Raw genomic sequence first — 25,165 nt, 5'->3', positions numbered from 1 at the left:
AGAGGCTTAGACTGGCTCTGTAGCGGAAAGGTCTGTGCATTGGGATAGTCTCGAGTAGTAGAAAATGTGGATGCTAGGGGGGACTCAAGCCATAAATTCTGCATTACTCCTAGAATCTAACGAGCCCCTTCGTGACCCAGGATGGGATCTTGGAACCCCAATACTAGTTACAAGGGTGAAATCTTGGTGGGCAGAATACCCTCATGGAATTATGTATATCTTTCGCAGGATCAAAAAGATGGAAATCGTAATAAACTTTCAATATAATAAATGATTTTTTTAACTCAAGGGTTGTTTGAATTATATGTGTGTCCATGAGACAAATTACATGAAGGAACCTATGATTTAATGGACTAATTAAATAACTTAGTTATATATGTTTCAATAAATGTGATGTAGGTAATTTTTAAAAAACTAAAGATGATATCGTCATTATGGGTGGGCGTGACTCCTGATGGGTCCATCCAATGGTAGGGCGATCCCGATTAGTTGGGAGCTTTTCTAAATCAGCGATAGAAATACAAAGACGATAAATTGACCAACTAGTTGCTAGGTAGAACCGACTTGCATTGTTTTAGGGGGCCAGAATGGGATTTTGCCTTATGGGCAGGAGAGTTGATGTACCACACTCCCCTTCATCTCCCATTCTCTTTGAACCAAGTGCAATGGCAAGTCTGCTTCAGTTTGAGTAATCCTATAGGAAATGGAAACTCAAAATTACTGACACTAGTTGGCTATTAGGAGACCCAACTAATTTTAGGAACCCGAAAATTCAGGTCTATCCTAGTGGGTTCGATCGGAACTCTTATGTTGCAATGTAGACTCAGTAGGGTCTATGTGACAAAACTTGTGATATTCTAAAGGAGCGTCAAGTAGTGTCATTTGGAAAACCTACTGATGGACTACGAAAAAGTGTTGACTTGGAATGAGCCTGGCGAACACCTCATAGTTGGTATTAGAGCACTCGTTAGTATAGAATGTGATGTAAGCTTACGAAAAAAAATGGATTGTAAATACATTCTATGACATGTTTTCTTCTCTTTGTTAATGTATGTTTTTGAATTATGGCAGAGTAACGAATCTTGGAATCGATTCTTGATCTTCCAAGTAATGTTTATGTTAGCTATGCATTCATCCAATCTTGCCTGGAGGAATTAGATGATGCGGATATATTAGATCAGTTGTACAACCCCTCGCCTCTATATTGTGAAAGATGGTGGATGATTAACAGAGGATACTGCTATATTGATGCAAGTCGTCTAGCTTATCTTCAGAATAATCTGAAAAGGGTGAAATAGATGGAAGATCTTAAAGTTGTCAAGATCTATCTATTTTATGAAGCTAGTGTAAACTCAACCCTATATACTAGGGGCAAGAAGATCAAACTAAACTCATATATATGTGAGGAAGTTACAAAGATCCTTCCATTCGATAGAGTAAAAGTCACAGGTCTCTCTAGTAGATGCAACTACGAAAAGGACGAATTTCCAGATCTCCCTCAAAAATATAGATTCATAGATATCTACTCTCAGAATCCAAGTTACTTCATAAAGGATGTATCAAAGTGTCATGCTCATATTGTAGTAGGGAATCCTTTTTTGAAAAAAAAAAGAGCTTGTGAGCTATCTAAATAATGTATTTATTTCCATTTGATTACCTTGTACATTCGTTGTAATAAAGATTGATTACTCTATCAATCAGAGAAATAATGGAACCCTACTTTTCCCTTGAAACTCTAAAATTGCAATTTAACTTTAGCAATGGGAAAAGAGCTTTATTTTAAAATGTTTCAATAAATTAAGCGAGAAATAATTTAAGTATCAAACTCTAATATTAATGCTATATAAATTTCATAAAGTTTAACTTGGGAATTATTGAAAATTTCCCAAAATCTTGCACCCACAATAATTCCCAACGAAGTTCAAGAAAAAAGGAATCTTTTGAAGCAAGTTAGACCTCCGAATTTTGATAGGAGAGGCGAGAATGTGGAAGCCAATGTAGAAATTTGGATTGAATCCATGGAATATTATTTTACTGCTACTAGAACTATCCCAGCCAACCAAGCCATGATAGCTAAGCTAAAATTAATTGGTGAAGCTCGACTTTGGTGGAAGCAGTGGTGTCAAGATCAAGGTGTCCCTGAAAATACCATTACTTGGGATTTGCTGAAAGAAGCTATAAGAGGAAGGTATTTACCTCCAACTTATCTCACCCAGAAGATGAATGAGTTCTTTAATTTGAAGCAAATGGGGCTGACCGTGGAGGCATATTACTCCAAGTTTGTTTCACTTCTCAAATATGCACCCTCCGTGGATACTACTCAACAAGTGTCCAAGTTCCAAAATGGGCTAAATTCTCCTCTGAAACATTTTTTGGAATCAATGCACCCAACAGACCTCCAAGATGCTTTGATTTGAGCTGCTTCTATTGTACGAGAAGTACAATCAAAACCTAAAAACAATAAGTTCTAGAGCTACAATAATTGGAACAAAGGAGGATTCAAAGGTCAAGAAAAAAGAACCCAATGTCAATTTCACCGAGGTCAGAAAAAAAAGGCAAAATCCAATGTAGTTGCAAATTTTGTTCCTACCCAAGGAAATAGGGATGGTCTTAGGTGCTTTCACTATAATGAGCTAGGACATTTCAGGAGAGATTGTCTAAAGCTTGGAGGAAACCATATTGTATAGCACTTTGCTTGTTCATTTCTTCTAAAAAGAAAGAGAACGTAAAGAAAAAGAAAATAAATATACACCCACGAGTGTTGTACTACTACACGTAGTGGTGGTATCTCTGATGGAGCCTTGGTTAGCCGAATCCGTCTCTAACCTCTTAGCCCCTCTTTCTAACTTCCCTCACATTCACTCTAGCCCCATCGAGGGCACAACATATCTAGGGAGAGACTTGACTTGCCTATTAGACCTATCTCCTTGAGTCACTTGCACATTTCTCCTTTTCACCTTATCCACCATAATGCCAACAAATCGACCATGAAAGCAAGGTTGAAAATGCACTTCAAGTAGAAAGAGACCAATCGCATTAATTTTCACTTATAGTCAACCTATGGAAGACCTTGTCCTTCCAAGAACTATCTAGATTAGACTCAAAAAATTTTCCAACCTACCTTTTAGGTCTCTCCTTGATCTCCTTTAAGAATCCTTTTTCATTTGCACTAAAAAAAAATCCATCTTCATCCACCAAGGTTCCTTGCTTCATCAACGGTCATCGATAACAAGAATAACCATGCCTAAGTAAGCATGCATACTCATATATTGATTGCATAATAACATATACATGATTTGGGTCCTCAAGTGTAGAACAACACTCCTACCTTGCTGCTACTATTGGGAGCTCAAGTTGTCTTTAAATCAAACAACATATATCTTTTGTATGAAAATAGGAGACTAGCACTTCCCTAGGAAGTGAATGAATGTAAGGTTTTCATTGTAGGTGCAAATGTTTGTAAAGAATCCCAAGCCATAATCTCTACTTCAATAATGAATCCCCAATCTTCTAGAAAAGTATAACTATAACCTATTCTCAATGCTCATTAAAGTTCCATCCAACAAACAATGAAGAATAATCAAGTGTATTAATAACAATATGACCCTCTACAAGCTTTATCATACCAACCACAACATCAACCACCATCTAGAAAGTTCCCAAAAGCAATCTTCATCTTCACCATCAATGACAATCGTTACATCTCCAATGGATAACATCACTATATCATCCCAAGCATTTCACATCTAATGTGCAAGCTATAGCATGCTTATGACAGTGTGAAGGGAATGGTACATGTCTAGGAAGGGAGTAATATTAACCTTCAAAAGCAATAAAGGATGCAAAGCAAAGTCAAAGTACTAGGATTTTTTTTCAAAAACTATATCCGTTTAGGCACTATCCATCTATAATGTGCAATTGTAATTTATTCCATTTATTTATTTGGTGAGAGATCATTATGATTTCTATAATATTTTGTGAGATCTAGGCTCATTCGCATGCAAGCTATATCTCTTGGAGATAAATTAGAAGACTCACAACAATTTTAAGCATTGTGGGCATGGAACTTCTATTCACTTTTACCTAGACTAGATCCCATTAACTTAAGTTATATTCATATACTATGAAAAGGACTAGTTAAGAGCCCAAAAGAAGGGTAAAGTGTCCAACTTTGGGTGGATACCATAACTCTAACCCTAATGTATAAAAGGAAAAAATTTCAATAGAGACCTCATTTTTGTGTGTGAAATTTTGAGAGTGACCATTCTTGTTTCTATCTCATCCTATTGTACACCATCATTGAGAGCAAGGGAGAGAGTGTGTGAGTTTGAATGGGGGGCTTGGAGACTGAAGCTTTTTTTTTGTTCTTGCTTTCCTTCTCCTCTTTCTTCTTCCATAGGTTGGAGGATGAGTAGAGTGAGAGGTTGTGAGAGTGAGTGTGTGAGAGAGAGTGAGGGACCAATTGTAGAAGCTCTTCTTCATACTTTTATTGTTCTTTTTCTTCTCTACATTTCCTCTCTTTGGTGGACCTATTGTGGATTGGACTTGTGGACCAAGGAACTTCACATGAATCATGAGGTCACCAACAAACCTTAGATAGCACTTAGACTACAATGCACGAAGGTGCAAAGGTGAGTCTACTATGTCCTCTTAAGTTGTTCAATTTTCTTACTTGCATTAGGAGTGAGAAAAGGGGGCATAATGACTTGGAGTTTGGAATTCAAGCCAACTAGGTGTGAGATAGTTGAGACATGGTGTGATTGAAGCTCTTGAAAGAATAGCAATCTATCCAATTTCCCATCATTGAGCATGAAGTCCCAACACCCATTGATGCCAAGGTCATGATTAGTCCATCCAAGAAGTATCCAAGAGTGAGAAGCATATAGGATTGAGGGTACAAGAAGAAAGGATCAACCAATGGCACCTAATAGGAGGGTCCAAACATGCTTGCAAGGCCACATTCATCCTTCCCTAGCTATGATTGGGGACCATCTTCAAGACAATACTTGCAAGTGCTATAAAGACTTGTAAATATTTTTGTTTTTATTAATCAAATATTGGGAGTCATATGCTTAAATTTAGCCTTGAATTAATGTTAGTCTAAGGACACCATGTTGACTTAATTTCCTATTTTAACTAACATAAATAAATGGAGACTTGAGAAAAGCTAAGAGAATTTAGAATAAAACTTTGGATCACTATAACCAGTTATGCTTGTGTGACATAACTATAAATAACATTATTAACCTAATTTCTTGGATAAAAGGGGCTAATATGATTGTAGGTCAATTATGCCAAAGACACCCAAAATGATAAGCCTTATGTGGGAATTTTGTTCAAGGAAAGAGAAGAATTTTGTACCTAAAGAACAATGCAAACATAGAAGTTAAGAAATTAAATTAACAATTACTATAGGCTATACCAAACCCACTATGGATTCATAAGGACCCTTAAATTTACATTTCCTAATGAGTTGAATTTGAATTTTAAAATTGTTGGAATGCATATCTTAATTAGGTTGTGGATTGATGGCATCTATAGAAGTGGGTCGTAAGATCCTGAAGAGAACCATAGGATTCCCAAGAAAGGAAAGAGGGGTCATGAGTCAACGTCTTGGTTATGGTAATGTTGTGTTTGTCATTCCCTAGTTCTTTACAAAAAAGTGTTGCTAAGCAAAAGTAGGACTATAAAGCTATAAATGGGATGCCTTGAAAAGAACTATACATGAAAATTAGTAAAAATTAACTCTTGTAGATAGGCTCTAATTGTGTATGCTGTTACATTGTCGTACTTTATAGAATATTATTTTCATGTAAAATTTTCTTTGGGAATATTGAAGAAACTATTTCCTAAAAGGCTAATAAGAAATGTTTTAAAAAGCGACTTGGACTTACTAAAAAAGAATGTTTTTTTTGGGTACTACTTAAGGGCCTAATGTGGTTAGTAGTATCCATGGAAGAGAGCAAGGAATAGCTTGTAATTTTTTATACATTTTGTGGGCTACTTCTTGCGTGTCACACTTGGCTCGATTCAGATTGGCTACTCGTGGTGCTTGTTACACTCCCTAACAATAATTTTGGTATTATTCAACTTACTCTTGAGCATCATTTGAAGATTACTGGCTTACCCATTAACTCACAATTTGGTACATAGCTGTTGTATACCCTATGGATAGTAAATAGTGAGCTTCGTAATGAAAGTTTAATACTTCAATTATGCGATTTTGGTGCCTGGATGTTATGCTTATGATTTGGGATGCTATGTGGATTGCTTAGAGCTTGATTAGCTCAGTTTTGTAGAGGTTCGTTACTGTAATAACGTTTGTACAACAAGCTATTAACAGTCTATATGCTCTAAAGGTATGTCACTTGAATGCATTGATGCTTGGACCTAGATATGATTATGGAATGATTTGGGACTCAGATTTGAGTAACATTTGATGTCTTGAACTCGTCTTGAAGCTTTGGCTACTTGTTTCAGTTGCTTTAGTGATCGTCATTTTACATGTTTGAAGACATTGGGTTTTATGCTCCTGGATGTATTGGTTGATGTCTATGGGCACCTAGGTATTATGTACTTGATGTATTGAGCCTTGCATTGCTCTTTTACACTCTAGATACACTTCAATGGATGTGCTTTTGAGATATTAGCATATGTGGATACATTACATTAGTGCAATGGGTTTTCTATGTAATTGAGCTTGTTTACTAAGATAGTGGACTCTTGCCTTATGTACATGCTCTCTTGGATACTTTTGGATACAGTTACATCTACTAGTGGGATGATCTGATTTATATGCTTTGGACACCAACACTTACCTGTGTTAGTAAGATTCAACAATGTGTACATGCTTCTTGGTTATCTATTTAGCTTCATTACTCTCTGCTCAATCAATTGTGTATTTGATAGATCTCTACACTTGACCTTGAGATATCTTATATACACGACATCTATGCCTATGGAATGTATTGGATACTTGCATCTAAAAAAGGAATGTAGGTCATGATAGGTAATATTTTATTCCCTTAAAACCATGATAATTCTAACTTTGCACAATAACAAGCAAAGTTCTAGAAAATCCGACCTTCCCTCTATAAGTCAAGAAAGAACTTTCCAAGGATTTGTTTACCTAGAATATAAATCAAAAAATTCAAGAAGGGTGCACAAATATCGAAGGCTTCTAAGAAGTTGAAGGCCTACTCTACTATCAAGGGCTACTACATACACTATTTGGATTGTTTCAATTATTTATATTCCAAACAAAGGATGATCTTACAATTGTAGGACATTTTGGGGTTAATAAAATGATAGAGCTTCTCTCTCAAGACTATTAGTGACCTCAAATGTGAAATTTTAAAAAGAATTTATACATATAGATGATATGTGCAACATATCCAAAGTCCCTCACCATTGCAATGCCTCATGGTTGCTCCACTAGTCACTAATGTTTTAGGCAAATGCATTAATGCAATCAAATTTGTCCAAATTGAATATTGAACATTCTTTTTTGGGGGATATTCTCATAATTTAGTTTTATACATTAAAATTTATTTAGTATATATATGTTTAACAACATATAAACATACAAATGTGGTAACAGTTCAATTTCCTTAATAAAAACACTTTATTGATATCTTTTATAATTTAATTTAATTATTTTAACATTCCATGTCGTTTTATTAAGAATAACTATGTAATGGGGGCATTACAATGGCCAAGACTTTTAGGAATACACATGTTGACATGAATTTCCAACCATATGATGCACTAGTAGGACTTGAACCTACAATCTAACCATTATGAGGCCTGGTTTCAACTATGAAGCCATCACATTTGGGACCCTACTATCTATTTAAGAGGCATTGGTGAGTGAAGAAAATACCAATTTCATTAGTCAAAGTGTAACACCTTTGTCTCTCACTCTTGTCACTCTTCATAGTTGGTGCTCCTTCATCAACTCAAGTTATTTCTCATCACTCTGAGCCCTCTTCATTTCCACCCTTGATAGCTTTTATTTCAACATTATGTTGCTCTTGTGTTTCTGAACACAAGTACATGTGGTTTTAGAGCCAGATACCCTCCATCTCTAACCCTTGAGCTTTCATTCTTTATTCCTTCTCTCTATTTTTAGGTTCCCTTCCTTAACTCAATATCCCTTAGCTACCTTAAGCCATCTTTTAAAAGCCTCTAACTAAGCATGCATGTCCTATATAAGCTTCTATGATAGAGAACAAAAGGGCTTTTCCTGAGAAACAAAGGTCTCTTTGTCTTTACTAGCATTCCGCGCATGCTTTGTATGCACAGAACACTAGGCCGCTTCACGGTAGCTTTGCTATCATGTGAAGCTATCACAAAGTGGCAAGTGAAGCATGATAAGTTTGTTTGATAATCCATTTCTCCTCTGTCTCTGTTCTCTTTTCCCTCTTTATTTCTCTCTCTCTCTCCCCTTTCTCCCGCCAATTCCCTATGTCTAATTTTTTTCTCTCTCTACCTTTTATTTTAGTTTATTTTCTCTCATCTCCTTGTACACACACACACTCTCTCCCTCTCTCCTCTTTTCCTTCTCTCTCCCTCTTCTTTTTTTCATTTTCTTCTTCTTCTTCTCTCTCTTTAAAAATTTTCCTTCTCTCTCTCTCTCCCCCTTTTAAATTTTATATTTTCTCTTTCTATAATTCTCTCTCTTTGTATTCATATTCTCTCTTCTTTTCTTCTTCTTCTCTCCCCACTTTTCTCTTCTCTCTCTATCTCTCTCTCCCCTTTTCTTCTCCCCTTCCTCTCTTTTCATTCTCTCTCCCTCTTATCTTTTTTCCTTTTTCTCTTCTCTCTCTCTCTCTCTCTCTCTCTCTCTCTCATATTTTCTCTTCTTTTTCTTCTTCTCTTTCCTTCCCCCCTCTGTCTCTCAAACTATGTGAAAAACTATGTTTGAAAAAACTTTTAAAAGGGCTTTTAAAAATGTTTAATTGAAAGGGCAAAGAAATTATAAAAGTTTTTAAAAATATTTAATTAAAGAGAAAAATTAGGAAAAATGGAGAAAGTTTTAAATTAAAAGGTTTCTCTTTCCCCCCTTTGTCTCTCTTCTTTTCCTCTCTCTCTCTCTCTCTCTCTCTCACTCTCACACTCTCTTCCCCTCTTCTTTTTTAATTTTTTTCTTTCTTTGTATCTCTCTCTTGGTTTTTCATTCTCTCTTCTCATTTTTCTTTTCTTTTCTCTCTCTCTCTCTCTCTCTCTCTCTCTCTCTCTCTCTCTCTCTCTCGTCAAAAACTATATAAAAATTTTAATTTAAAAAGGACTTTCCTCTTTCTCCCCTCCCCTCCCTCTCCCTCTTTTCCTCTTTCCTCTTCCTTTTCTTCTTCTTCTCTATCTCTCTCTCTCTCTCCCCTCTTTTCTTCTCCCCCCTCTCTCCTCTCCTTTTCTTTCTCTCTCTCTCTCTCTCTCTTTTCCTTTTTTTCTTCTCTCTCTCTCAAAGTATGTGAAAAATATGTCAAAGAAATTTTTAATTTAAAAAGTTTTTAAAATATTTACTTAAAAGAAGAGAAAAAAGAGAGGGAAGTTTAAAAGTTTAATCACACACACACACACAGAGGGGGTTAATTGAAAAGGGGAGGTTTGGGAAGGGGGTAGGTTCGGGAAGCTCTTTGGAGATTTAGGGTTTCCCGAACCTACAACCAAAATAATATAGTGAGAATATAATGGAAACAGATGTGCAACTTTGGTTTCTCAAACAAGAGGAGGATAATGGGGTGGTGCTAATATATTGTTCATGTGAGTTCTCATATTTCTACATATTCTTAAGATGAATTTTTGGCCCTTACTGCTCTCAATATGTATTCAAGATTCACGATGACTCTTGATTGATGTGTGTCAAAATGTATGCATATATAAAATAAATGCTTGATGTCATTTGCTTCTTGCATTTATGGAAGGGTAAAATCCACACACATTATGCAAGTAAATGGAAGTTAGAGTTTTCATATTAGAGAAAGATCATGCATCATAGCTATGTACGTAAGACTTGTCATGTAAAATGAGCCCTATGCATTCAATTTTACAAGCAAGAGGTCAAGCCAATGATGTACTTACCTATGTCAAAACCGAAGCAATGTAGCCATTTATGTCAAGCAGAAAGGCAACATAAGAATTTACTTATGCCAAAGGTAAGGTAATGTTTGGGAAAAGAGCCCAAATGTACTAATGCCCCAATGTATAGCTATACTCATGACTAATCGACCAAGTTTCATGGTTTGAAAATTTCAAATGGTAAGGACCTATACCTAAAGGGAAGATCTATCCACCATGTCAAAAAGTTGCAAATTATGTCACATAATCATATTCCTCAAGATTGAGGAGAAAGGGGCGAATAAAATCCATCACTCTTGGTTAAGGATATATCATGATGTGGAGACTTCTAAACCATTCTTATGTCACATCTTTATGTCTCATGTTCTATAGCCTTTGGCAACCCATGATGCATGCCATGGTAAATGCCCACGTTTTTCTAAACTCATAGTTCCTATATTTTCATGTCGTAAACCACCTCTTGGACCATTGATGATGTAGTCAAAATGCTATGTTTCTATGCTTCCATAGGCTTACCTATGCTCTTCTCTTAGGTAGGATTGGTTTGGGCATCGAGAAGTGGGGGTGTTAGAGAATGTGGTGCCCTTATGCACTGATGTTCCTTTTGGATATATGGGAGAGGAGATCGAGAATAATGGTGTTGTATCTTATAAGCAAAGGGTGCTTTACAATGTACCTTACCTATTCAACAAATGAAGAAAATACGAGTATCATTTTGAAAAGATTTTTGCCTTTGTCTCATCTTTGTCCCACTCTCCACAAGTGGCCTTTTATTTTCAATTGCTCATCTTTATTAGACCTCTTCAGGGCCATCCTCCATCGTAGCACCATCTTACTTTTGTGCTTCTAAACACAACGGTCATTGTTCTCAGAAGTAAAAATATAATTAACACAATTTGGAACAAAATAAAGCTCATGCTTATGTCCATGGAATAGCTAAAGTCGAAGAAGGAAACCAAAAAGCTTAGGGAAACAAAAAAGGTTGAAGTAGTAGAGGGAAGCTAGGAAGGCAGAGCAGCTAAAGTTGCATACACATGTTAAAGTGCCAACACTTGGAGGCAACACCACTATCACATTGGCACTTCTTTTGTTTTCGTAGTGTCTTGCCATGTTAGGTTACTACAAATGCAATGACAACACATTGTGGAAATAGAGAAAGAGGAAAGCTATTTGCTTTTATTTGGAGTTTGGGGAGTCTACCTCTAAGAGTCATGAATTGACTTGCATGGGTTGTTATGGTATTGTTGGCACAAAGAAAGCAGTCTACTCTATCTTGAGTTTGGGGAGTGCACCTCTAAAATTTGTTGTTGGGGTAAAATGCCCTTGGGCCTGCCCGTGTACAGTGACTGCCCATATTCTTTATTCATATATATATATATATATATGAAAGTGCAATAAGATTGTCATAACATTGTTGACAGCACCTACATTGTGTGTGCTCTTCTCTCCCGTGTCTCCTGCATCACTTTCAATTGGTATCAAAGCAGATCCTTCACAAGTGCTTCCCGGTCTTCCCCGCATCTACACAAGGTATGAGAGCTTGCTTCTCACTCCGTTCTCAACCATTCTTTGACATGAACAGCATGGTTTCATGAAGAGACAGCCATAGCTTCCCCTCTTGCTTGGACTTGTCCTAGGCTTGTGTAGGACTATTGTAGGCCTTCATTGGGCTCTTGCTTATCTCTTGCTTATCCCCTACCCACCCTGATTTGGCCCCTCAAGTACAACACCATGATCACATTTTATTTGTGCTTGTTTAAAAAAATGACTCAAAAATCACTCTTTTTGTCATATCTCGGGCATTCAGAACCCGATTCAGGCAAGGTAAGAGTCTAAGTTGGGGTTTTGGCATGCTCCGGACGCAATGGTGATGTCGGATTTGCCAAATTTTGATGACAAAATATTCTGCAATAGATTTCATGTCTGAGATAGTATGTATTTGTATGCCTATGGATTATGTGATGCTTCTACTAATGTCTATTGATACCGGATCACTTGTGAATGTATGCCTATCATGTGAGATGGTTTTGGAGTTGATCTTGCTTAGCCATTGACTATTTTACACAGTCCATAGGTAGTCCAAAACAAGGCAATCCCCCTGTCATTACATTTTATGCTCATGCTACATGGTCATTTGATGCCCGATTATGCCCGGTTGGTGTCTACATGTCTGGAAATGTATGCCTATGAGTTTGCACTTGATTTGAGCTTGGTTTGAGTATTATTTTGCACAGTTTTGGACTGTTATTTACTGTTGAAAATTTCAGGGCTGAAGCTATTTATACTACAGTTGGGTTATGCCTATTGGTCACAGGGTGCTCTTGGCTACTCGGTATGATGTCATGATGTATTTGGACTATGCCACATGTCTTGTTTATGCTCCAAAATACTTTTGAGCTGAGATTAGAGCTTGATTCGGGTTTGAATGTCACTTCTTTGCAGCTGGCATTTCATCTATGACATGGTTTATGCCTAGGCTACCTAGTACGGGTTATGATGACTTGGTGAATGCTTTATGCTTTGGCTGTGGATGGCAGTTGTTTGAGCTCGTCTCGATATTCATTTGAGTATTCCCTTGAGCAATTGGACATTGACTTGGATTTTTCCGTTACGATTTGGCTTTTTTTGTTATGACCTTGGATGCTATATGGGTTTTGATGCTCTGATTATGGATCTTGGCTATTACTTGGATGCACTTACAAGTATTGAGCAGTGAACTGCTCCCTCATTTTGGCAGTTGCCTATTGAGCTATGATTCCTCATTTGCATTTGATATACAGGATACTTACTAATCAGTGGACTTGGATAGTGCTTGGGATTTACAGTTATGGCCATCCTACTTCTTTGTTGTATGGCATCTATGCTATTTGGGCTGCTATTGCCCGTGTATGTCAGGGAGCAGTTGATCTTTATGGCCACCCATGTATGCACATGGTCTGCTGCTATGTATTTTACAAAGCCTCTTACATGGATGCTTTTACACAGATATTTGAGCTTTTATTGGAGCTTGGTTCTTGTAGGTTTATTTGCCACCTGCCGTTCTTCGCTAGACATGTATGTTAGCACATGGTATGAGACACTGCAAAGTTATGTATACTCCTATGTTTCGAGGATGCTTATGCATTTAAGGCTCCGAGGCATGCTTATGCTTTTATGGCTGCGAGCTACAGTGGTTGGATATGTCATCCTTTTGTCTGCTAGGCTTGTCCGTGGGGAGCTTTTGCGTCCGTGGTTAATGCCTTTGTGTTCTCTCCTTCTGGTTTGGATGACTCCCCTTTGCAATATGCTATGACGACTTCCAACTCTTCTAGTCATGCAGACAGTCCTCTTGATGAGCCTGTTCTCTCTGATGAGAGTTCCCCTGATTCTTTGAGCTCCTTGGATGTATCGGAGAGCCCTACTCATGCTATTACAAAGCAGCTGTCCTCTTCTACAGGTTTTACAAGTTCTGTTTGCTTTCATGGTGGAAAGACAGGGCATGTGAAGCATAAATGCTTCAAGTGGATTAGAGAGCAGAAAAGATTGCGCCGCACTAGACATGAAAGCAGAGTCAGTGATATAGTAGGTGAGACCACTGTTGATAGTGTTATTGTGCATGTAGTTACCCATGATGATGCAGCTGAGCCTAGACTCCTGGCATCGTGTTACCCTGCAGATTACTTGTTCAATGATACAGCCTATACCTTTGATTGGCTTTTAGATAGTATGGCATCTTGTCATGTTACTCCACATAGAGCTTGGTTCTCTTCTTATAGGGAGGTTGACAGATGTATTTCTTTGGGCCTTGAGCAGGATTTTCATGTTATTGGTACAGGGGATATACACTTGGCTTTGCCAAATGGGTCTTCTCTTATGCTCCGTGATCTTGCATATACCTACGCTCAATAAGAGCCTGATCTCTGTCAGTTAGTTACATGGTGCAAGATATTATGTCTCTCTTGGGGATACTTCATGGAAAATCCATCGTGGTTGCTTGGTATTGGCTAGAGGTGCTAGATATGGTAGTGATTATGTAGTGCATATTTCTCATGTGGGAGATTCTATGGTTGCAGTTACGCAGATACCACATGCATTGTTATGGCATTGTTGCCTAGGCCATGTATGACACACTGAGATGGATGCTTTATGTGATATGGGCTTATTGCCTGCTCTTCCCCATGCTACTTGCCCTCATTGTACTCATGGTCCGTGCAGAGCCTATTTGGCTTATGACGATCGTGTGAGGCATGCTCCTCTAGATCTAGTCCATGTTGCAGTATATGGACCTATGCCTTCCCAGTCACTTGGTGGAGCGTCGTATTTTGTGACCTTCATGGATCATGCTACCCACCGTGTTTGGGCTTACCCTTTGGTATGGATTGAGGATGTTGTTAAAATGCTTGACATGTTTATGGATTTTGCTGGTAGCAAGCCTAAATGCTTGCAGATGGATTATGAGAGTCATGCTATCTCTCCCAACTTACGGATCTCTTATCAGCAATATGGCATTGATTTCTTATGCCCACGGTATTATGGGATTGCTCATGGCATGTGCTTGACTTTACAAGCAAAGGTTGCTTCTATGCTTACCACAGCTAGATTGTCTTATGGCTTTTGGGTTGAGGCCCTTATGACGGCAATCTACTTGGTTAATTGGACATCGTGTTTCTCCTTGGATGTTATTACTCCGCATGAGGCATGGAGTGGCATGAGACCCTCCTATGATCACTTGAGGATGTTTGGCTGCCAGGCATCTGTCAGTATGCCACATGAGCATATGTCACGCAGATGCATACTACTTGGTTATGGAGATGCTGACTTTACAACTTACAAGTTTTGGGATTTAGATGCCCAGTAGGTTCTATGCAACCGTCAAGCTGTCTTTTATGAGACACAGACACCTCTTAGGCCTCTTGATGCGCGTTCAGTGAGCCTTATGGCTGATTCTATAGCCGTATGTCAGTCTTTCGCTTTGCTGAGGCTGCATACTGTCTTCAGACCCTGTTTGACTTGTGTCCGGGGGATGCTGGCCCTCTTTCGATGATTGACCTTGGAGAGTTTGTATGCTCTCCACTGTCTTTTATGCGCTGTGCTGATGCTATACACCACTCTGATGCTTTACAGTCGTGCACTTATGAGTTGTGTTGCTTGCTTCATGGGAAGCAATCATGGATTGCTTTATTGTCTAGAGCTATGGGATCGCTTATCTCCTAGATGTCGTGGACTCAGGGATGCTTGACTCTTCTTGTGAGGAGGTTCCCGCCACTTATTGCACAACTCGCTTTCCAATTGGGCGTTGGGTGAGATGTCATGATTCCTCACCCTATCTCTTTTCTTTTCTTTTGTTTTTTCACTCCCTGGCCCATTGGCCTTTTAGTGGGAGGTTGTTGGGGTAAAAGGCCCTTGCCTGCCATTGTACAGTGACCGCCCATATTCTTTATTCATATATATATGAAAGTGCAATAAGGCTGTCATAACATTGTTGACAACACCTACATTGTGTGTGCTCTTCTCTCTCGTGTCTCCTGCATCCCTTTCATTTGTTAACTAACTTGTGTGCCTTATCATGCTTGCTAAAGTTGCCATGTGGACTTGCATTGGTTATCATTGCTGCTAGTGTCCTAGAACTTGTTCACCATGGGAAAAATCATTCTCAAATTTTTTTGAAGAAGGAAGTAAGTCCCATTCAAATATCTCCAAATATAGTTATAGTTTCTAAATTTATGTAAAATATCGCTCTAATAGGGGCTACTTTTTCCTTCTCACATGATGATGAAAAGATTGCTTCCTCCTCTATAGTTTTGTCTCGAACCCTACCGGTGTGGATGGAGCCACTCTAAGGAGAATTGTAGAGGTCCCATCATTGTGGAGCTTGCAATGTCATGGGGTACAATAGTTTTCAAACCTTTTTCCTCAATTTTAAAGGTAGCACTATTGGAAGTTTAATGCTAGGTTAAATAAAGCTACAAAGGAGGTGTAGGGTGGTGCAGTCAAAAGTGTACCAAGGGGCTCCAACTAGATACAAACAAGCACTAGACAAAGTCCATCTACAATCTGTATGGTACATGTAGGCTACAAGAGCAAGATAGCTTTTTCAAAAACTGTTTGATATGACACGCTGCACAAGGAGCCTATCGAAGGCAGGTGCGTGAGTTGCGGCTGCTGCTAAAATTAAAAAAAACATGTTTTTCAAAAAATATGCTTGGTCTTTTGAGGAAAACCTTGGTAACAAGGGTGGGGGTGTTTGGTCGAATGACTGTGGACTGAAGGGGTGGGAATGTCAGTGACAACAACAAGAAAGAGAAGGGGCATTGATGACTGATGTATCATATCTTACGAATCATGATGATGGGTCTTCAGAGTTTTGTTTGAAAACACACACACACAGAGTGAGTGAGAGAGAAAGAGTGTGTGTCTGTGTGAGTAATTGTTTTCGGTGTATTAAACAAAACATAAATTCACCAGCAAAAATACATGGGTTTTGCCCAATAATTGAATAAATAAATTGTAAAAAAAACTTTGAATAAAGAAGAAAAATCCCCAATTTTCTCACAAAAATCAGATTTAAAAAAGTGGCAAAAGTTTTCCGGAAATAAGCAAGAATAGCCCCGTTTTTTTCAAAATTAGATGAAATTAACATCGCCCAAATATTTTTTGGGAGACAAAATGTGCCAATTTTGTGGGAAATTAATAGTTAAGAAATGAGAGGGAAAATTAATAATTAAGAAACAAGCAGAAAAAACGAGAGCGCAGTTCGCACCGTGATTCTGCGACTGTCTGTCCCCCACAAACGAACAATTCACAGTACGACAGCCTCTCTCTCTCTCTCTCTCTCTCTCAGTTTTCCTTCCCTTTTATCTCCCCATCTATCTACGTACTGGCACACCCCTTTTGCTAGTAATGGCATGCAAAACAGAGGTTCTTCCCCTTTCCCTTTCCTACTCAATTAGAGGCGACAATTCTTCCAGAGAGTAAAATTGCCGCCCTCTCCCAGCTTCCCATGGGTAAAATCTGATGAGATGTGGGCTCATAACACTTGCTCTGTTTGAATAGAGCCCACCACTTAGTGTGCTGTCCAGTGTGCCTCTCAAGTTCAAAGCCAAAAAGTAGCCACTTGAGCTAGTGCAGCGGTGCAACATTCTCGTGCGGTAGGCCATGTCGGTCTCAACTCGAGCTTGATTTATGCTCCCTGTGTGTCCACACAGACGAAAGGGGCAAAATTCATGATCTCCTTGACAAAGGGCAACCTCCTTCAGCTCACTTGCCCCTCTTTGGATAACAGAAAAGATGCACATTACATTACCCTTGTCCAAGCCAGTGCTCACTCTGCTTCTTATGATCGTCTTTGACAATGCCAATCCCAGCCATGGAGGGCCGCTCTCAGCGGCATCGTCAACTCATGCATCAGCTGTTACGAAGAGACACATGCAAGAGCTCGCGGAGACTGACAATTTGATGCAAATTAAGGCTGCATTGGACCCTGATGGCAAAATTCTGAAGTCTTGGCTGCTTCCCGGAGGATCTTTTGAAGGGGTGGCATGGAACGGCGAGGGCAAAGTGGCCAACATATCTCTGCAGGGGAGAGGTCTTACAGGGTTCATCCCGAGCGCCATAGCTGAGCTCAGTGCTCTCACTGGCCTCTATTTGCACTACAACAAGCTACATGGGCCTATCCCTACCATGCTGTATAAGCTCAGTGGCCTAACAGATCTTTACCTGAATGTCAATCTCCTCTCAGGAACCATTCCTTCTGAATTGGGCTCACTTTACAGTCTTCAAGGTACGCTGTGTTTTTTCTGCAAATGTGTGTGTTTTCTCTGTAGTGTCCATGGCATCAAGTGTTCCACGCTAAGATAGTTTGTTGTGATCGTTTGTCAATTCAGTGTCACTGCATTTGCATTCACAAGAAACATTAGGCAGGTTCCCACTATAATTACCACATTGTGAATTATGAAAACATCACGAGCTTTTGCAAGGGAGACACTGCATATCTAGCTAGGTGTGGTTGGGGGCATGGGGCGGCCGGCATCAGGGTGGAGGCTGACAGCCCCTGCCCCCAGTTGCACCTAGCTAGGTCTGCGATGCCTCCTGAGCAGGAGCTCATGATGTTGCACACTACAAGGAAAAACAAGGGAAAAGAGTCCAATGTCGCAGATGTGAAAATTTCAAAATTTTCTTCTGAATTCTCTGTGGCATCCTATGTTTCACAAGCAACTGCACTGCACCAGTTCTTTGTGACCCGTTTTGCTCTATGCTCTGTCCCTTTCAGGGCTTGTTAGTTTTTTCTCGCGTTTGCAATATGCCTGAAATCATCTCTCTTTGTATTGTTCTCTTCTCTCCATCACATTCTTTAATTTCTTGCTGCGAAGTCTTTAGAAAGAAGCTTTTGTTTGGTGCAGCTTTGCAGCTGTGCTGCAATGCATTGGAGGGTGTCATACCCATGGAGCTCGGGGGACTGAAGCAACTCAATGTTCTGGCCCTCCAGCACAATAAGCTTGTGGGGGAGATACCTTCTTCTCTGGGCTATCTTGCTGATCTCACTCGTCTGGACTTCAGCTTCAACCAGCTGAATGGAACCATTCCCACATCATTGGGTAACTTGAACCAGCTCACGATGGTAGATGTCTCCAGCAATCTTTTATCAGGTCCTATTCCAGCAGGTGAGTGACAGAAATCTGTGCCCAGACAGCATCATAACCTTATAACCTGTCTGTGTCCATGCTGGTTTGTCTCAACTGTTAGGGAGGTTTAGTAAGAGAATGTCGGATATTTGCACGAGACCATAGAAAATGAAAAAGAGAGCCCTAATGTTTGCAACTTTGAGACATTTTTGTTACGTAATGACAAAATCCTACCAATTTGTTCAGAATTTTCATATCAGCTTCTGAAAAGCCTTTTGATAGAACAGTGTTTGCTATCCCTTCAGTCTGCTATGTGCATGACTAGTTGCATATGTGTCGATGGACAATGCGTGTTGGCTGCTTTGAAGTGCACTTTCAACTGGTTTAACGTCACTGTTACTTAACCTTTGTGATTTAACTGGTTTTATCTCTATGACAACATTTTTGGTTCACTGGTCTCAAGCAGCAATGCGGAGGCTACAGCAGGCCTTCACATATGAAAACAATTCAAAGCTTTGTGGAGAAGGGTTCACAGACATCCAGACATGTGATCACTATTCTCTTTCTTCTGTGACCCAGATTGACCAGCCACTGGCGGGGGCTCAACCTCCATCTTCAGGCAACAATAGTTTGGCATCAGTATCGGATGCTGCTGAGTCTGCTGACCCTCACCTACTCCAGAAGAAGATAAGGTTGGGCTCTAAGACAGCCCAAGTGGCAGTTGTATCAGGGGTGGTGGCATTTGCAGCTGGGGGTGTCATCATTGGTCTTCTTATCTTCATTGTTTTCAGGAGACATAAGCAGAAGATAAGTAGTGCCTTTGAGAGTAGTGATATCAAACTTGGAGACCATCACTACATGTTTTCCTCTGAGCAGAAGCTATTCGCCAAAGTAGATGCGATCGATGCTACTTTGAGCAAGAAAGGCTCCTCCAGCAAGCCTCCCCCTGTTAAAGTTCTTGATCATGGAGCTCACCATGCATCTGCTTCCACTAGTCATCGAGCTTCACGATCCTTTGGGTCCTTCAGTGGAGTTGTCTTCTCTAATGGCTCAAACCAAAGTTTCCAGTATGATTTAGAAGAACTTGAGATGGCTACAAACTTCTTTTCTGAAAAGAACTTGCTGGGGAAAAGAGGAGGCCATTCGGCTGTTTACAGAGGAGTATTGAGGGACGGCTCTTGTGTAGCAGTAAGGGCTTTGCATAAGGCTAGCTGTAGAACACCTGGACCCCCGGAATTCAAGTCTGTTGTGGGCACCATAGGCCAGCTCAGACATGAGAATATAGTTAGCCTGAAGGGCTTCTGCTTTTCTTCAGGTAAGGCAGAGTGTTTCTTGGTCTATGACTTTGTGACCAATGGGACCCTCCAAGAGCATCTGGATACCAAGAGAAAGGGCAAGGCTTCTTCAGGTTGCTTGGATTGGTCAGCAAGGGCACGCATTGCTAACAACATTGCACGAGGTATGTAAGGCATCCACATTTATAATAATGTGATAATGCTTCTGGGCTCAATAATTCATTCATATTATGATTGACTACTCCATGTAAAAGAAGTCTAAAAATAAAACCTGCTCTGTAACAGGTTCTAGAACAGGGGCAGTTCAGTCTAGTTCCGTGAAATGTTATTAAGCCTAACTCTAATGACTAAACTGCTTTTTTTAATAGGTCTTCAATATATGCACAGAGGAACAGATGATGTAGTGGTTCATCAAAACGTCTCAGCAGCAAATGTGCTTCTGGATCAAAATTACAATGCTTTTCTCTCTGATGCTGGTCTCGATAGGCTTCTAGCTGATGAGATTGTTTTCTCTGTTCTCAAGTCTTCTGCAGCTAGAGGATATCTAGCACCTGAGTATGTCACCATAGGAAGGCTCACTGAGAAAAGTGATGTGTATGCCTTTGGGGTGTTACTTCTCCAGCTGCTCACTGGCAAAAGGCCTCTTTTTGTGGGAGAAACTCATGATTGTGGTGCTGATGTGCATCACACTGGATCAGGGGTGATCAACATGGTGAGTTGGGCAAGGTCTCTTGTGGGTGCAGGATGCATTGAAGAGGTCGTGGATCCCAGTTTGAATGGTAAGTACTCATGTGCAGCGGCCACACACATGGCTGCGGTTGCATTTGCATGCACCCATGAGGATGCAGTTGAGAGGCCTGACATGGTGGAGGTTGTGAGCCTACTGCAGAAGATGGATGCATGTGCAGAGACAATGGTAGAGGCAGGGTTGTCTTCAGGGGAAGACTATCCTAGGAGGCAACAAGCTTTGTTTGCAGAAAGGCTGTTGGACGACGGGCGCTAGCCGGCGGCTTGAGCATTGTTGTGGTGCTCTCAATGCTGCTGGGGGGCTCCAAGGCCTTAGTGGGCTGGGTGTTACTGCACACGAGCATGAAGTGGATGGATATGGCATCTGTTTGTTAATGGAGCTATGATGGCCAACCCTTTTGAGCTCCACTAAAGCACAGAAATGATTCAGGGAGATGCGCTAGCTGCTTCACCTTTTTCTGTGCTTCCAATGCTTCGGTAAAGTAAACTGACAAATCTGACCTGTTTAGGAAATTCTGATTTTTTGGAACATTTGTGGGGTCTTTTGGATCATGGGAGAAAGTCCTTTGTGGAGGGTCCTATTTCTGATGAACTTATAACCAGCTCTTTTGGAACCCATAATCTCAATGGGTTCTGTTTTTGGAGCCCATAATCTCAATGGGTTCTGTTTTTGGAAACCATCATCTCAATGGGTTTTCTGAATACCTATGTACAAACTTTTTTTCTTCAAGGCAAACCTTATTTTTACTTGACATTCTTGCAGTTCAGGAATCAGATCAATTTCCAGACATTGCATTGTATTTAGTTTCTCTCATGATCCCTTTGGAAGGAAGGGGTCACTAGCGATGAAGAATTTCTGTTCTTTTTTTGTCTATCTTGGCAAGAGAAGCTTGTGTAATGCAAATCCTGGGATCTGTGCGCTACCATAGACTTAATAGCTTCAGATGAAGTAATGTGACAAATATATGCCTATCAAGCTCGGGGAACCATGGAAACACTAATATTCTATAATCGTTTATTGAAACACTGCATTTGAAACACTAATATTCAATTATTATGGTTATTGGGAGACCAATGAAAGACCTTATAAGATGACTTTCAAACTATGAAAATTGGAACATAAGTTGGCATGAAGCGCTTAAATTCACTTACCTTAATTGAGAGCCTAAAGGTCATTACTTGAAATGAACTAGTTAGTACTCGGAATTTAATGACTCATGTGCAGATCGATTTAAATCAGTGATACACTTGTTTTTTGTTAAAACTTGGTTATTCATGATGAATTGATTATCTTAGCTTATTCTAATTGTTTGGTGCACAGTCACCCTTGCCTTTGTTTGTGTTGAGCCAAAATATTGAACCAAAGCTTGAGCTATGTTTTGACATGTTATGTTTTGGTACCTTTTCATTTGTCATATTCTCAATCTTCTATATTAATCAAGCACTTTTCTAGTATTTGCTCTTGAAGGTATAGTTATATCAACTCACTACTACAATCATCTAAGCCTCCTTTCCCCCTCTTTTTCTTTTACAAATTCATTGTCTCTAGTTTAAAGTGTGACAAATCTACATTTTAGTTGATACTTTCGTCAAACATTTTCTTATTGTGATGTTTTCGACTTTATCAACTTCTCATAATTAAGATTTGGAGAGTTTAGACTATTAAGAGCAGTATCTTGAATAAAATAATCCATATCTCATACCTTGACACCTTACGGGACTGATACAATTGCTAGCATCTCTACATGAGAATTGTCATGTGTACAACGGTTATAGCTCATAAGTTTAGAACTGACTAAACACGTTTAAAACTTGAGTAGGTCAAGACTTGGATTGTGGAGGCTAAGGAAAAAAAAAGCCTTAAGCTTAAAAAAAAAAGAAAAGATTAAGAAGGAGAAGATGTCGAATTGACGTCGTCCTTCCTCTCCTTTTTCATAATCAATGGCACCATCTTCCTCTCTCTTCCCAATTTGGGAAAACTGAATCGGGCAAAAACAAAAGCTTTGAATTCTCCTCTTCAACCTAAATGTAAGACTCCAGCAATCTCCCCCTTTACTCACCTTGACAAGAGGCTTGAATTATTGAAGCAAGATCACCTGAAAGCCAAGCGAATCAGCCATGGCATCTTTGGACCTCAGAGATTAGATTGCCAGCATTAGATTGCATCTCAAAAGCTTCCAGATAGCTGGATTGGCAAGATACCCTTCATAAAGGACTATGCTTCTCAGCCACAACTCATGAAACCCACTCTCTTCAATTTGATTATAAATCTGGGGCATGAGTAATCGTAGGGAACATAAGTTGAATCAGAGAGGAGACTCTTCTCAAAGAGGGAGGGAGGCAGAGAGGGAGGAGCAATAGAGAAAGGCAAGAGAAGAGCGAGAGGTATAATTCGTATTAGCTTTTGAAATCGAATCCCATCTCTCTATCTTCATCCCCTTGTAGAATTGAGACTCTACTCGATTTCTTCTCCATTCCTAATTATTATCATCCCCATCGATCCAATTGAGACGACCCAAAGAACATTGTGGATCAACCATTACAAATGGAATGGCAAGTATTGGAATTACAAACAAAGTTGCGAATACCAATAACAACCAAGTGCTCATCATAAATCCCTAGGTGCAATATTCGATTATTATTTTAAATATTAAGGATAACAAATAGATCATCATCCAATGGCATGGTAACAAAAAAGAAAAACTGCATCTGTAAGAGTAGGATTTTCCCATATAATCTCAAGCATAGAAAATCCTAGATAAAATTCTTAATTGCAAATTCAAAGGATTAATTTGGGGTTATAAGAGATGCACTAGGAATAGGATGCAAGAAACATACTATACTACCCAAAAGAATTTATGATTTTATTACGTCAAAATAGGATTTTTTTCCAAGATTTAGATTCAAGGACTATGATGTTTACAATAAGTAATATTTTAAGGAGTTAAATTTTTGAATCCAATTTGTATTGAATTGATGGAACTTCTGATTAATGAATACGAACACCAAATCTTTGAAAAATCTTGAAATGAAATTGTTAGGATACTCTTTGTAATAAAATAATGATTTTGAAACTAGTGAATTATCGCTAGATAAGGACCTACAAAATTCTGTTAAGAAAAAGAAAAGATCATCACAGGAGTTTGCTCTCAAAGATGGAAGTCTTGGAAAAATAAACTCTTGTTAAATCTTATATTGGGCTAGATCCTAAGGGGAAGAGTAATTCGAGAGGATTATTGGAAGATATTGCCACTTACTCTAAGTTTAGCCCTGATATTGTTATTCCAAAACAAGGGTTTGTTTTGGAAATACATTCGTTAAATTTTTTTGCATATAATATATTTGAAGTAATTTGTGGTTGTAAGTTCCGATATTTCTTAAATTATCAGGATAAAAGATAGATAATTGGATACAAATTGTCGAGATTGAGTCACTATTCTGATGGCCACAAAACACCAATTAAGGTAATATTCTCTGATGGGGCTGGATCTCCCCAATGTCAATGTGAATAAAACCTACTTGCGTTAGTGAGTATGGACCGATCATCATGACTCGAAAGGTCTTGTCGTAGGGAATTCTAGTTGGCAAGAGGAGATGAGGATACTGGGGGACTCTCATAATAACCTCCTTAGACTCTTACAAACTCTCAATTACCCTTTGAACCCAAATAATATTTTGGAAGTCTTGATACTAGTTGAGGGATTGAGCTTGGTAGGAATAATACCTTTGGATTGATATTACTTCCAATCAGGACAGTAAACATTGTAAAAAGATATTTTTCTTAAAGAAACTATTGAGAAAGAATTGCTTTATACTGTTTTTGTGTTGTGAAATAAAGACGTGTAATGAATTTATGACAGGAGATAATCAAAGAAGTTGTTTTTATAATATGAGAGATTGAGAGAAGAGAACTATGAAGACAATGAAGATGAATACTTTGTGATTGACTTCCATCCAAAAGCAGTGTATTCCTTTGTGTTCTTTGTTCTATTGATGGATTCTTTGAAGAAATTGAAGATTATGGTTGATTCTATTAAATCCGTGGGAGATATCTACTATGATGCTGTGTGAAGATTTGCTGTTTTTCTTGTTTTGGTCATCTAAAGAATGAAATAAAAGCTTGTTGATGTTACAAGATAGATTTTATTGCAGTAGAATCCCCTTTTCCTTGGTGTCTCTCTTGGGGCTCCAAGAGAGGATGAAGAGGGCTTGGAACATGTAGAGGAGACATGCATGGGTAATGTAGATGAAAAGACAGGAGGCCATGAATTTTTTGAGAATGAAGTGGACTTGAGAGCTAAATTTTGGGACCTATTTTTGAAGCGTTTGAGCCCATTTTTGGAGCAGAAAAGTGGCCGGAAGGCATCAAAGACCAAATAAACCTAAAGCGGTAAGTAACTAGGTAATTAAAAATACTTTATTGAGGTAAGGGGGTGGATGGATTCT

The 25,165-nt window shown here is 39.1% G+C and overlaps 1 protein-coding gene across 1 annotated transcript; it reads left to right on the top strand.

The window, feature by feature from the left end:
- Positions 1–16,956: 16,956 nt before the first annotated feature.
- Positions 16,957–21,593, top strand: LOC148039649 (uncharacterized). Its single transcript, XM_087692355.1, has 4 exons — positions 16,957–17,836; positions 18,456–18,716; positions 19,144–20,136; positions 20,341–21,593. The coding sequence occupies exons 1-4, from the start codon at positions 17,344–17,346 to the stop codon at positions 20,973–20,975; spliced, it is 2,382 nt and encodes a 793-aa protein (XP_087548481.1). The 5' UTR covers positions 16,957–17,343; the 3' UTR covers positions 20,976–21,593.
- Positions 21,594–25,165: the final 3,572 nt, after the last annotated feature.

This window comes from Lygodium microphyllum, chromosome 2 (genome assembly GCF_053477565.2).
Source record: "Lygodium microphyllum isolate KBCC chromosome 2, Lygodium_microphyllum_v1.1.10, whole genome shotgun sequence".
In the NCBI taxonomy this organism is placed as follows: domain Eukaryota; kingdom Viridiplantae; phylum Streptophyta; class Polypodiopsida; order Schizaeales; family Lygodiaceae; genus Lygodium; species Lygodium microphyllum.
Note: the sequence above shows the minus strand (reverse complement) of the source record. Positions and strands in the feature narration are given on the sequence as shown.